At 37.4% G+C, this 13,744-nt stretch overlaps 1 protein-coding gene across 1 annotated transcript; it reads left to right on the top strand.

The window, feature by feature from the left end:
* Positions 1-15: 15 nt before the first annotated feature.
* On the top strand, positions 16-2,076 carry HESX1 (HESX homeobox 1; the record flags this gene model as incomplete). The annotated part of the gene is made up of 4 exons (XM_084269411.1): positions 16-229; positions 325-530; positions 801-902; positions 1,835-2,076. 4 exons carry the CDS (start codon positions 16-18, stop codon positions 1,931-1,933), a joined length of 621 nt encoding a protein of 206 aa, XP_084125537.1. The 3' UTR covers positions 1,934-2,076.
* Positions 2,077-13,744: the final 11,668 nt, after the last annotated feature.

The following is a 13,744-nucleotide window of genomic DNA, read 5'->3' as shown; positions in this document are numbered from 1 at the left end:
ACAGTATAACCTGCTATGCTGGCTGAAGGTGAAAGCATGGCAAGTACATCGCTCTGTGCTGATAACACATCCGCGTCTCAGAACCTTCGGAAAGTGGCTGGTTTCGTAGAAAATAAACCCACTCAGTGCTCCTTTTCCATTGAAAGTATTTTGGGATTGGAGCAGAAAAGAGATGGCATTCCAGCTGTGAAAGCTCACAGACCATGGATGGATGCATGCACCAGCCTGGGTAAGTCAGCAGTTCGGTTTGGAACATCTCAAGCTTTTACTCCTTTATAAAAAGTATACGTTTCATCTTTCTCTTTGTTGCTTGCTTTTTTCTAGTTTTAGGTGATGACAGTAATCCTCATCTGCAAATCCCCATTGTTTGCTACGAAAATCCATTATTTCACGCTAACAGTAACCCAGTGCAAGAGGAGAAAGTTTTGAAATGTGAAAAATACTTGTCGGTCACCGAAAGGCTCTCTTTCAAACGAGAGTTGAGCTGGTACAGGGGTAGAAGACCAAGAACTGCATTCACTAGAAATCAGGTGGGGGTTTTCTCAGTATCTGATAAATGAATAACAATGCAGTTTAGTAAAATGTTGGTAGAAGCCTAGAATAGCTGCCTAATTTAATATGATGTACCTCTGCAGAGAGAAATGTCAGGAACATCAGGAACTAGTGTAAATTAACAGTAATGTCACAAATTTCAGTGGAAATCTCCTGTTCAACAAACCAAACTGTGTTTTGTATTTATTTTCTTTATTACTGCTGCGAAGGCAGAGAACTATTCAACAAGTGTGTTTTAATCTCCTCAGATTGAAGTCTTGGAAAATGTTTTTAAAATGAACTCCTACCCTGGCATTGATATTAGAGAAGACCTAGCTCGCAAATTAGACTTAGATGAAGACAGGATCCAGGTAATGAAAAACTTCTTTGAACTTTTCTGTAATTACATAGATATGCACTTGCTCGTTATATAAAATAGTAGCTTGACAACAGTAATAACTTTAATAATCTCCATGTAAACCAATGTACATTTATACATGTGGTATGCCTGCAATCATTTGTGAAATGAAATCATTGAATTCCTTCTGAAATCTTAAACCTTCTTCCCTAGTATTGAAGAGGGCAATCACTGTAATATTTCCATGATATCTGCTCAGTTAATCTCTGGATATCATGGAAGAAAATTACCAAATTCTGCCATGTTTTAAAATCATGTTTATATTACACTTGTCATGATGTTTGTTTGAAATTTGTTTTTCAAATATTGAATTAGTTTGTACAAATGTCTAAGTATTCTGTGAGGCTGTCAGTAGAGCACACATGGTAAACTGATGTTTGAGCATATGTCTTCATCTAACCAAAAGCAAAATCTGCTCAGGGGTTTTAATTATTGATTTTCAGGTAGTCCAATGTGATAAACATACTATAAACATAAGAATTTGGGCCTCACCTTGATATTAACTAAGCTTTTGATACAAGCATTATATCGGGGTTGATGGGAAGTTTTATGCTGTGATTAAGCAGCTGAAGAAATAGCAATTTAAAACTTGAGTGAATTCCTAGATGATCGTAAGCATCTTGGATCTGAAATTAGTGTTAGTTAACATTAAATTTTATATTAATTAAAGAGAAGCTGGTCCTCACTTTCTAAACTGGGGGTATTCTTTTCCTTGCCTGTGATAAAACTATTGCAGGTAGCTACATGCCATCATTTGTATGGAACTTCCTAACTACTGTCATCATACGAAATACTGTACAGTCCTGTGGACGTTTTCAAGTGTCAAAGCTGAAATGCTTCCAGTGCTGTGTTTCTGAAAAGCCTGCTCTTCCCTTTCTATTGTAGATCTGGTTCCAGAACCGGCGTGCGAAGCTGAAAAGATCACACCGAGAATCTCAGTTCCTCATGGTGAAAAACACTTTCACCTCCAGCCTGCTAGAGTAGGAAGAAGGATGTTTTGCTGTTATGCTTCTAAAGTAGCACATGAAGAATTTTCATAACTTGTATTAAGTAATGATATATTAATTATAATTTTAGCCCCAGATTTCAAAGTTTATAATAATTTTCTTTCAAATAAACTGTAAATACTTTAAGTATTATTGCAATCTATTAATTTTTGTGGAAAAAAGGAACTTCTATATGTTTTAATAACTATTTTCAGGAAAGCTGAAATATTTTTGCAATTGAAAAAAATCCAAATATTTGGTTGCACAAGATTTTCAACCTACTATGAATTACTGCAGCTTCATGAAAATGACTTAAAGTTTCATGTTTGTCTTTTTTTTAAAAAAAAAAAAATCTGTTTTAAGTCTGAAATACACAGTATGCTGCAAAATGGATTTTTCTTACCCGAAGCAGATTGTGCATGATAGGACCAAGGGGTATTTGCCTTAGCAGAAGGAGGGGAGATTTAGATTAGATATTAATAAGAAATTCTTCACTTTGAAGGTGGTGAGGTGCTGCAATGGCTTTCCCACAGAAGCTGTCACTGTCCCTGGGTCCGTGGCAGAGTGCAAAGCCAGATTGGATGGGGCTTTGGGCACCCTGGGCCAGTGGAGGGTGTCCCTGCCCAAGGCAGGGTGTTGGGACAAGATAGGCTTTGATATCTCTTCCCATCCAAACCAGTCTGTGATTCTGTGAATGCCTGGACACTGAGCTATTACGTTTGTTTCCCAATTTTTTGTCGAAACAGTTTTGTTTTATACAAAGTACTTTGATATTCACTGAAGGAAGAATATGACATAGATCTCAGGGTATCATCATTAATACAGGCTAAATGCAAATAGCAGAAAGGGAAAAATCCATAGATACTTGTAGTGTTTTAGTTGTGCAAAGACAGTTACCTTATGTTTCACTTGCACTTTCTTAATAAAATGAAAAGACTTCTTTTTTTGTCCTGGCAGGTTACTTTCAATGTAGTATAGTCTCTAGAAGAGGTAGGTGTCAAAATTTTAAGGACCTGTCTCTACTTCCAATTTTCAATGTCTGTATCTCTTCTAACATGCTCTTGTTTTTTACAAGACAACATTGTACCTGTTAATCATCAACAAACCAAGTATTGCTTGCTCTTCTTTTTGCAATGCCTGTATCCATGATACCTGCTGTCCTATGGCATTCAAGGTAAGTTTGAGAAAAGGGATGATAGGAAAGGGAAGGGTGATTTGACTTCAGTCCTTAGTTCATGTTTTGGATAATAGGTTGATATGAGTTTAAATGACAATTATTTCTGTATTTTCTGAAAAATATTACTGAAAAGCTGCATTACTTTAGAACCAGACTAAAGGTATTTCTATTTTGTGTTTAACTTCATGAGCTCATTGCCTTAATTTTTATAGAATCCCTAAAATCTTTAATTGCTTCGCTTTGCTTCTGGAAATCCTATTTTTGTGTGAAAATAACGAACTTTTATCCCAGATTGAAATGTTAATTATTTGTTCTTTGTTGGATTTGGGGAATACAGCAGAAGTTCAGTTATCCTGCATTCATAAATACTTTAGAGAGCAGTCACAATAAAAGCAATTTAAATGGAGATGAATCTATTTGAAATAGTTCTTAGAGAAACTGGAATCTCACTTCAGCACATACCTGATCTGGTAAAGTTCAAGACAATATTAGGAATGCATGACTTCTATTTTCTTTTTCTTCTCACCTCAGAACATATATTGCCCACAGTTTAACCTTATTGCACGTAATTTGAAACTACTGTTTACTTTACTGCTGGAAACAAGGTTTCCAGCAGCAACAGATTAGACTAATCTGTACAGATTGATGCCTAAGAACCTTACTCTATTATCTGGCAAATACCTAAATACACCTAATGTCTCTTATAATGGAACTTGTCTCAAGTGTCGGAAGTCTGACAAAGCAATTTAAGAGAAGGAGTAGAATAGTGGCAGAATAATAATAGCACCAGCCCTGGTGTCCAGCTCTCAATTAGCAAATGTTACCAGAAGGGTGACTGGTGTAAGGTACTTAGTGTTGAACATAGTGCTGCGGGGCAAAAGTTTAATAGCATAATTGCATTATTTGCTTCGTCTTGGCTGAGCTTGTTCTTCCAAAAGTTAATGCATCAACAATTTAAAGGAGAGCTTCTGACTTTACACTTACACCTACATTGAGCAGCACGAGTTTAAATTGTGGCCATCACTTTCTGAAATACAGATGATTTGTTTTTTCCCTTTATGAAAGATATTAGTCTGGACTTCACAGGAATTTCTAATCTTGTACATCCTGATACTGTGGAGCTTTCTGGGCTACCTTTGTAATGCTTGTAATACATTGTGCAAATAATGTTGTATATCTAGGCACAGCCAGTCCAAACAACAGTGGGTGAGGCTGTGACAGAAGAGGCCACTGTGCATGCTGTTCCAGCCTTGCCTACTTTGCCTTGCAGTGTTTCTGTTTGGATATCTACCCTTCAGAACTGTGACTAAAAAAGTCTCTTCCTTGGTTTCCATTCTGATTTAAGTTTTGTGAAGGCACAACCTCCTTTCCTTCCAGACATGTGGCTTTGCGTTGGCTCCAGTGATCATTAGACCCTGGGATAAGATGATAAATTCACTAGGATGGTGAAAAACTGCTCTAGAAAAACAAACCCTAGCTGGTGGTATGACTTCTTACTCTTAATACTGACAAAGTGTTATGTCAGCATCCATTAACAGCTACAGTTCAGGCTATGGTCAAGTTCATAATGTGTGTGCTTCTTCATTGACTTTAATGGCACTTAAACATCCTAGCAGTGCTTTCCTCAAATAAGTCCGGTGCCTGTGACCCTAATCAGGACACTGGCCTGCATAATTGTTTATTTATGTTCTCTTCATTAGTGTGTTACCTTAACTTTTTTTTTTGAAAACAAACTTCAGCAATGCCCAGTGCTGTCCAAAAAAGATGACCCATGCTCAAGTTGTAAAAGCAGATTCGAGCTCATTTGTACCAAAGAACCAATGCTTCAAAGTCCTATTGTAGTATTACTTGCAGTGTACCTAACAGCATAGTTTGAAACTTGGTTTTCAAATTACCAATGTTAGCATTGAAAGCCTAGATATATAGAACACCATTCATTACATTGTCATTTAAAACTTTGAATTTGCAATTATTTAGTTTATCAAGTCTGCACTGAGCAATAGTAGGGTAGCACACCAGCCAACTGCATGTTACAGTTTGGTGTATGTGGGAATGCCTATTTTTTTTCTAGCTGATCCAAGTTTTGCATTGAAGATCCTGCTAAAGCAACAAACCCCAGGGCTTTACAGTTGTATATAAGAAGAATAACACTATGTTCATAACATTATTGAAAGGAAATGTGGCTTCAAAAATCAATCAGTGGTTTTGTGTCTGAATTTAACAAAAGACTTGCACAAAAGTAGAAGAAAATTGTTAGCAAACACACTCAGTTTACCTAACATGAAATTAAGCTAATTTTAAACAATGAAGATTAACTCTCAGGGTTAACGAGTAATCACAAAATCCAAACTTTGTAAAAATTGGTTGTAAAATAGCTTGTTTTAATTCTTGAGAGTGACTTGGTTTCCCTGTCAGTTGTTAGGCTGATTAAATTTTGTTACTTCACTGTAAAGGACTTAATTACAGAATTGGATGGAAATATATTTTTCAAAAATACTTTGAACGCTGGTGATGGACCTAAACTAGTATTTTATGTCCTTTATTTGTGTCATGGATGCTGCTTGACTCAAATTCATATTTTGGTACTTTTATTAGAACTAATTAGAGTATCTCGTACTTATTTGTTAATGGGGCAGTAACAGGCAAAGCAGTCATGATATTTATGTGAGGGGAGCTGGGGCTGTTCAGCGTCTTGGGGGAAAGGATCCGTGTAATTGCATTACAAAGGAACTTCTTGTGGTCATAATGGGCAAACAGGATTGTTAGTGAGTAAGAGGAATCTGGGGCTGTTGAAGAGCCATCAGTTCTAGATTCCTTTGTGGGGGAATAGTCCTTTTACTTGACGTGAGGGAGAGAAAATGTGGAAGATCAGTCTTTCTATTTTGGGCACCAAAAGTTGATACTGGCATGGACCAGAAGGATTTTCTTAGACTGAAGTAGAAGAATCTCAGAATCTAGCAGAATAGAACACTGAGCACGTGTTTTTAGTTGAAAAGCCTTGAGTTGAATTTCTTCTAATACTTGTTTTTGCAGGACACTGTTTAGTAACAGTGATAACAAGGAGTATGACCAAAAAATGCCTAGGGATATATAGGGTTTGGTGTAGCTGTGGTATAATTGCAAGTGACTTTCATACCGCCTTGGATGTTACATTATCATAGGAATGTGGTATGAGGGTGTATTACAGTGATACAACAAGTGCTGTATTGCCCGTGCTCTAAGAAAAAAATGCAATGAAGTACACAGTGAAATGATGTATTTTTCGAGAGTGCTTTGATACATGTTGCAAATCACTTGGTCTAGTGTCTTTATCAAACAGAGTATCTTGTTGGTTTATTCCACGGTGTGTGTGTGTGTGTGTAAGTAGTGCTTCTGATACCAGTTTTCAAGCAGTCACGTGTCTTGATGTTGTAAGGATTGTATGTGTGCCCTGTAAATGTGATGCCATACTTGGATTGGGAGGGAAATAGAGTTTCCTTCTCTTTGGATTTACAGTCTAATCTTGTTTTCCCAAGCTCCTAAACCAAGTTTTCCTCTGCCACTATGATGGCTGGAGAACCCAGCAAGTATAGTCTTTTCCTTGGTCATGTGCAGTTTGGAGCAAAATGAACGTTAGCTAGTGGTATAAGATAGTCCCCTTCATTGAAATCTATCTACATTATTAGTCTTGTTATTAATCAGTATAAAACTTGGGGAATTTGCTATTTTAAAATTGATTATGTAAACCTGTATTTCAAACTTCTTATCTCACTGTGACCTTGAAAAAAAAAATCAGTAACCTTGCACCAACATAATTATTGTACCTCACCTTTCCCTGTTCCTTTCTTCCTCTTGTAATACCAAAGTTTTTTATTTTACCAGTCCATGCCACTTGACTACTTCTGAGATAAGAACCTGTCTGCAATTTCTAGATTTTGAAGCACTCTTGTATATGTATACCTTAATTATATTTTAACTATTAAATGAATATGTACTTTTAATAATAGATTTCACACCCTTTTAATATTGAGAATTGTACTGCATCAATCACAGTAATATTCTAAAATATCATTGAATTCAGTTTCTATGAATAATACCATAGCAAGGAAATGAAGAAGACAGCAGAATGAATATTCTGCATTAAAGATTGTTGGCTATATAGAAGCTGCATCTTAAACTCTTCGCTTTTTCATATTAAATCAGACTTTATATTCATAAATCTTGAAACAGTGGTAATTGTGTTGGGAATACCTAGAAAAAGGCTGGGCTGCTTTTGCCCTCTTGTGGCTGTATGTTTTAATTCCTGTCCTACATGAGCGAGATCTGAAGTCATGAGTTAGGCCAGCAGGTGACTGCCTGGTTTAATTGTACAAACTTTCTGATCAAATGTGTATTGTATGTGCATAAAAATGCCTGATTCTGGGCTTGATTTTGAAGAGTTCTGAATGGTCAATGTTTAACTGAACCTACTGAAAATTAGTGGCTGCTTACTATTTTTGATAGTATGAAGATATATTAATAATCAGCTATTACCTGAAAAATTCTGTTTTGAGCAGCCAACCTTTTCAAATCTTCTGTAAGTTACTTCGGGTACTTCCACGAGTACATGTTTATAAGGCTGCTCAACACAGTCAATTTAGAGTAGCAGAATCTTTTTCCATTCCAGAAAGCATTTCCCAGAGTGGCCAGTAATTCTAAAAAACCCTACCCCTTATAGTGTAAGACTCAGAATGCCTTCTGGGGCAGTATCTACTCATATCATTCTTCTGTGATAACAAATACAGTATTGACAGTTCAAAGGTTTGCCACACAGAAGCACAATTACCCCCAGTCTTTTAATTTATCATTGTTGTATCACAGTAGAAGGATAAGAAGGGGCTTTGTGCTGTTTAAATTCTGTGCATCTCTTAATAGTTCATCATGGATTTCAGTGTTCAGTCAGGGTAAGGTATTAAAAAGTGTGATTGCATCCACTTTAACTTCTCTCTTGATTGAAATATCTCTAAGTTACCAGAGAGGTATTTGGATATGAGGCATACAGTGGAATGCAGTTCTTAGTAACTGTAACATCATCCTGTTCTGTGTTACAGGATGCAGCTATCTGACCATATAACTGCAAACCGCTTTAATTCATTTTGACAAGCGGAAGGAAGCCATAGGGAAGCGTTCTAACAAGGCACTAGCATTGCCCGTGGAATGCAGGTGGCTACGGTCACCTTGTATGGCAGCTTTTGTGAAACGTCAGTTATGTGGAAAACTTCCTTTTCTTGTAGACATCCTTGTTTAAATGAGAAAACCGACCCAAGCTGTCCCTTGTTTCCTCTGTACACATATGGTCCTGGGAATAAGTTTCATCACAAATTACATTTTAGGAGGAATGGTGTTTTCTGTGATTGTTACAGTTTCTCATCCAATTAGAAACAAATACTTATCTTTTGTAACATATTCATATGCATAAACTTCCTATGTAGGCGTTGGCAAATCTTGTTCATTGCCTTTGATCAGGCTATTATTATATTATTATCTGCATCTTTTTCTTACTCTGTCGAAAAAGAAGCAGCTAACTCAATCCTGATATCTGATTGCTTCAAGTTTTTGTTTTAGAAGAATGAGTTTGAGAGGTAGGGCTGCCAGCAACAGCTGTTATTCCTAACAGGGCCTTTCTCGTTTTTTAGCCCAGTCTTGTAGAATTGCTGTGGGTTCTCTTGTAAATCTGCTATAAGATGTTTTAAAATTATTCTCTGAAATATTATGTATCTACCATATAAACAAAGATTGCCATTTTCATATGCTTCCAGCCTTCCTGTTTTCTTTTGTTTGTTATTCCCTTTAGTGGGAGTTGAGTGAGGTGCTATTGACAAAGTGCTTCCCAATCTTCTCCAATCATTATAAACAGTAAGATTATTTGGTTGTTTTAATTCTTCTGGCTGTGTTGCTGTTCTGTAATGGTATCTGTTACTAGTGTCTCTATACATTTTAATTACAAAAATCTTCAAAACATTTTCTTTAGCCTTAATTACCCTTAGCTTTTGGCCTCAAATAACAGATGATGTCATCCTGAAGTGCTTGAGCAAATAGCTCTCCCCCAGTTAAATGGGAAAGGGTTTAAGGCAGGTTATGCACAGTGAGGGGTCGCTTAGTGTGCTAGGATTAATTCTGCAGACACTGCTACAGGATGCTGTTGAATTTCAGAATGGATTGTTAAATCAGGTTAGGATTGTTGTTCCTCCCCCCCACCCCCACCATCCCCCCCTTGGCCATACTTCCCTGCAGAAGGAAAGTTACAAGCTGTCAGGATGGAAGGTATTGTGCTGCAATAAGAGAGTTGAGAATAGAAGTAAACCTGACAAACTTCTGTAAATATCTTACTTTACAAACCCTTCTAGAACTTCTAGAATTATTAAACTGCGTTGTGAGGATCTTGCTTTCTATTTTTAAGAGTTGATTGTGAGGAAATGCTACATTGCAGAAACATTTTAAAATAAAACATCAATAGTTACTCAATTATTGCTAAAGAATAAAACATGCATCACTTTCGGGATATAGTTGTTGATTTGCAGTATTTCTAGTTAAATTTGTAGATGTTTTATTGAAAAATTACTTTTCCATGCAATTTTTTATTTTCTTTGCATCACAAATCTACTTTTAGAGGAAAGTGCAGTTTCATGTTGCACCTAATCCTGCGTAACCGAAGACTGCTGCTGAAAGATGTGGTCCTGCCCTGCTCCCTCCTCTCTCAGAGATGACATGTGACCACAGAGTGAGTTCAGTGTGCTTTAGGAGCAGGGTGGAGTGTGTTTGGTGGCACATGAGTAAGCTGAATCATCTCAGAGAACTGAGCTGTCTGTTCCTTTATTATATTTATATGAATAAACGGATGAGAAACTAAACAGAAATAGAGAGACTTGACATTTGACTGCAAGCATTCCCTGCCAGCAGAACAAGTTGGCTTGTGTACACTGCAGAGAGCTGTGAGGTCTGGCGAGTGGTGGTATTATATGAAGATTTGCATCCATGGTTCACTGATAAATCATTATTTTGGTAGTGATCAGAGGTAATTTTCCTATAATGACTGTTTCATTTGTTTCAATCAGTTCTTTTTTACCATAACTCGAAGCTGATGCTAACTTGATCCTTTAGGAATAGATGGCTGAAACTTCCTCAGTCATTAAGTGCAATTTCCTGTAGCAGACATTAAGTCATCCAGAAAGGTCACAGGACCATTCACTCCCTCCTCTGCACTCTACAAGCCTCAAAACGCCCTCAAATTCTGAACATGGACAAAATGTTGGAGGGGGAAAAAAAATGCTCAGACATGTCAGTGTGAGACAATATTTCTCTGCTGCTTACTTTCTTGTGGCCTGTACACTACAAGGGATTCAGTAAGGTCTAACTTACTTACCACTAAGGACTGGATGCTCAATTTCAAGGACTTGATGCAAAGCATCTGTATATAGAATTGGTGACTGCCAGTGTCAAAGCAGAACTCATGCATCTAATTCCACTTTCAAGTCCCATCTGGACACAGCAGCAGCTAATCTAGAAGTGCCAATAAATGTTTGGGCACAGCAGGAGGCAGTTGGCTGCCAGGACAACATGCTGGGCTCTTTGCCACTTGCAAGATACATGTGGCCAGTTGGATGGAATTGTTTGGAGGCTGGATCTGGGCTCCATGGCCCGTGCTATTTTAAGTACCCACTGGTAATGTCTGGATGACCTGAGGAAGTAGAATGTGCGTCTATAGAAAGAAGCAAATTAAAAACAAAAAACATTACACCCAGGGGTCTTTTCCTGCCTTACTAGGGGGCAGAGTCATTCCTGACTCCAAATCTAATTACTGCTTTAGCCTTGAGCATGTGTGCAGGACATAAAAGCAGGCATCTTTATGACTCCATTTAAGTTACCCCATCTATAAAATGAGAATAGTAATACAGATTTTCCTTTCAGAACTCAGTGTTTTTTGTGAATTCTCAGCACGTTTTTCAAGGCCTAGTGATCTAAAGTTGTCTTGAACAAGATAAACATTTGTAATGATTTATAGATTTGTTTCAAATGCCAGTTAAACTTTATGGACAGGGGTCACTGTATTGTCATTTGATAATCTTTCACCTGAGCTTAGCTAGATCTTTTGAAACTGTGGCATGTTATAATATGTAAAATTCAATTTTTAGAACCTTTGACACTGGTGGACATGTTCATGCCCTTGCTGAGAGTGTTTACATTGATTTTATTTTCTTTGTAATTGTGTTCTTAAGGTTTGATGCTGAAGATCTTCCTCCTTTTTTTATGCTAGGTGTTTGTTTCCTAGGTAAACCATCCCTGTGGAAGTGGGATACTTCAGTGCAAAGTGGTTATTACCAAAATTTTTTGCCTCCTAGTTGTCTGCCAGAGGAAGTTTCAGAAGACCCTTGGATTTTGAATTTTCTGTTCTGGCATCTTACATGTGCTTTTATGGAGTGTGAGGTGTTACTTTTGATTGTGAACTTTTATCACACTGTCTGCTTGGTTCACCGTAGTTCATCCTTATTTTCAAACAGTGGGTAGTGTTTACCTTTAGCAGAAGTTGGATATTGCAATAGTTGTGATCGTCTGAGTCAGCTGAATACTTCTACAAGCATCATGTGTACTTTCTGGCCCAAAAGTGAGCCATTTTCATAACTCCTTTTGCATTCAAGGTCAGTCTCTCTTGGGAGAGATTTCAGTGCTAGACGTAAGTGGAGTATACAACTTCCATGTCTAAGAAGGAGTTTTTGCTGAGTGATAGAATAATTTGGTAGGGAATCTTTAAACCATATTATCAGAACTTTTCATTACATGAGCTTATATGTTTTTATAGGAACTGCTGAGTTCTCACTGTCCTTTCCATCTGGGAACAGCTGCTCAGAGAGGGGAAGGGAAAAAATGGTTTTTAGCTTTAAGAGAGGAGGTAGAATGGCAACCAAAACCAGCTGTAGAATGCATGATACTGATACCCATGACTTCTGGATATTATGTGTTCTACGCTATTTGGAAACAAGAGACTGTTGTAAAAAGGACAAAAGAGCCTACAGAAAAGCAGGGTCCCCACAGCCACTTTTACTTTAGCTAGTGGTATTTTGGAGACTCTAGCTAAAAATGTTAACTGCTGTCATTTGATTCCCATCTCTCTCCTACCTTTTTCCACAAAAGATTTCAGTGGAAGTTACTCTAACTGCATGCAGAGCAATGAAATACTTCTGTAATCAGGCAGTTCATCCACATCAGTAAGGTGGTGGCCATGGTGGCAATGTGGAGATAATTTGTGATTAGCTTAACTATTGGGAAGGGGCCATTGATGCTGTTTTTTAGCAGATGGCATCATTGCTTTGTGTTAATGTTTGAAGTCTTAATAAATAAGATCAATCATTTAGATGCTTTCTGAGTTCTGCCAGTGTAAGTAGTGGTAGCTGAAAGTTCTTCAGTTGTTCTGCTACCTTGGATACATCACTGTTTACTCTGCATCTTTGTTGCTATTAAAATCAGTGTAGGCTAATGCACCAATAGAGCACGTAGTGCTAATTTTCCTCCTCACTTCAAAATTTCAGCTTCCCCAGCAGTCTAGAAATGTGTTAGCAGAATACACCAAACAGGCTTCCCCATAGTTCAGGAGATCTGTGTGCAGATAAATGGAGATGTGTTCAGCAGGGACTCATTGCTTGTCATAAGCAACTATGGGCAGCAGAGACACCATCCTTTAAATAAATTGTACATATGTCTGTCTTTAGCCACAATGTTATGCTGCTGTGTCCTTTGCAATGCATTGAAACATAAAAGGGCTAGTTCTTCAGTTTTATGCAGCCTGACTTGATTTAAAAAAAAAAAAAAGGCTTCTATAGTTTTCAGGGCTGTTTGGTCACTCCTGAATAATGCAAGGAGAAAGTAAAGTAAGAATACAGAGATCAAAGTGTATGGTGTACAGTGAAAAAAACCAGGTGTGAAACTTTAATTATGGTCTGTAATGATAGTGAAAATATAATAAAATCTGTGACATTCTACCTATAGTATGAATAGCCTTAACATTCCCTGTTTCAGAATTCCAGCCTCGGGGGAAAATGGTGATCAAAAGTAAGCATCACTTGTTCCCAGAGCCTTAGAAGGACTGTGGCCTAATCTCAAATTTGTGCTAAAGGATGTTTAACGGTGAGAATTGCCTTTCTGTTCATTTCACAATGAAGAGCGATGACCATCCTGAAATCAAAACCTGTTTTCAGAGGTAACTGAGTGCAAGAACTGTGATTCGTCACCTTAAACAAGCAGGTTAATGTAGTTTTATTATATTATTTCTACCAGTAGTGACATAGGATGGAAAACCTTACAGTAGGTGTAAAACCAGTTTAAAAATTACCAACTGGTTATGTTTCCTTGCAACTGATTGGCTTATTGGTGCTTTTGCATGCTATTGTAACCCAAACCATAGTGTCTTCCGAATCACTGATGGGTTTGTCTATTCCATTAGCATGATGGTGTTGTCCAATATTAATCATAGCAACAGAATGTACTGAAGTCAGACTTACCAAAAATAATTGGAGTTAAGTGATAAGTAAAAGTGACATATGATGTCCTGAGCTACGTGGTATAAAATTGAAGTTAGTACTAGTTTGAGCTGGCAGTTAGATTTAATGGCCCCCCCCAGAG

Source organism: Gallinula chloropus, assembly GCF_964237585.1.
Source record: "Gallinula chloropus genome assembly, chromosome: 12".
In the NCBI taxonomy this organism is placed as follows: Eukaryota; Metazoa; Chordata; class Aves; order Gruiformes; family Rallidae; genus Gallinula; species Gallinula chloropus.
Note: the sequence above shows the minus strand (reverse complement) of the source record. Positions and strands in the feature narration are given on the sequence as shown.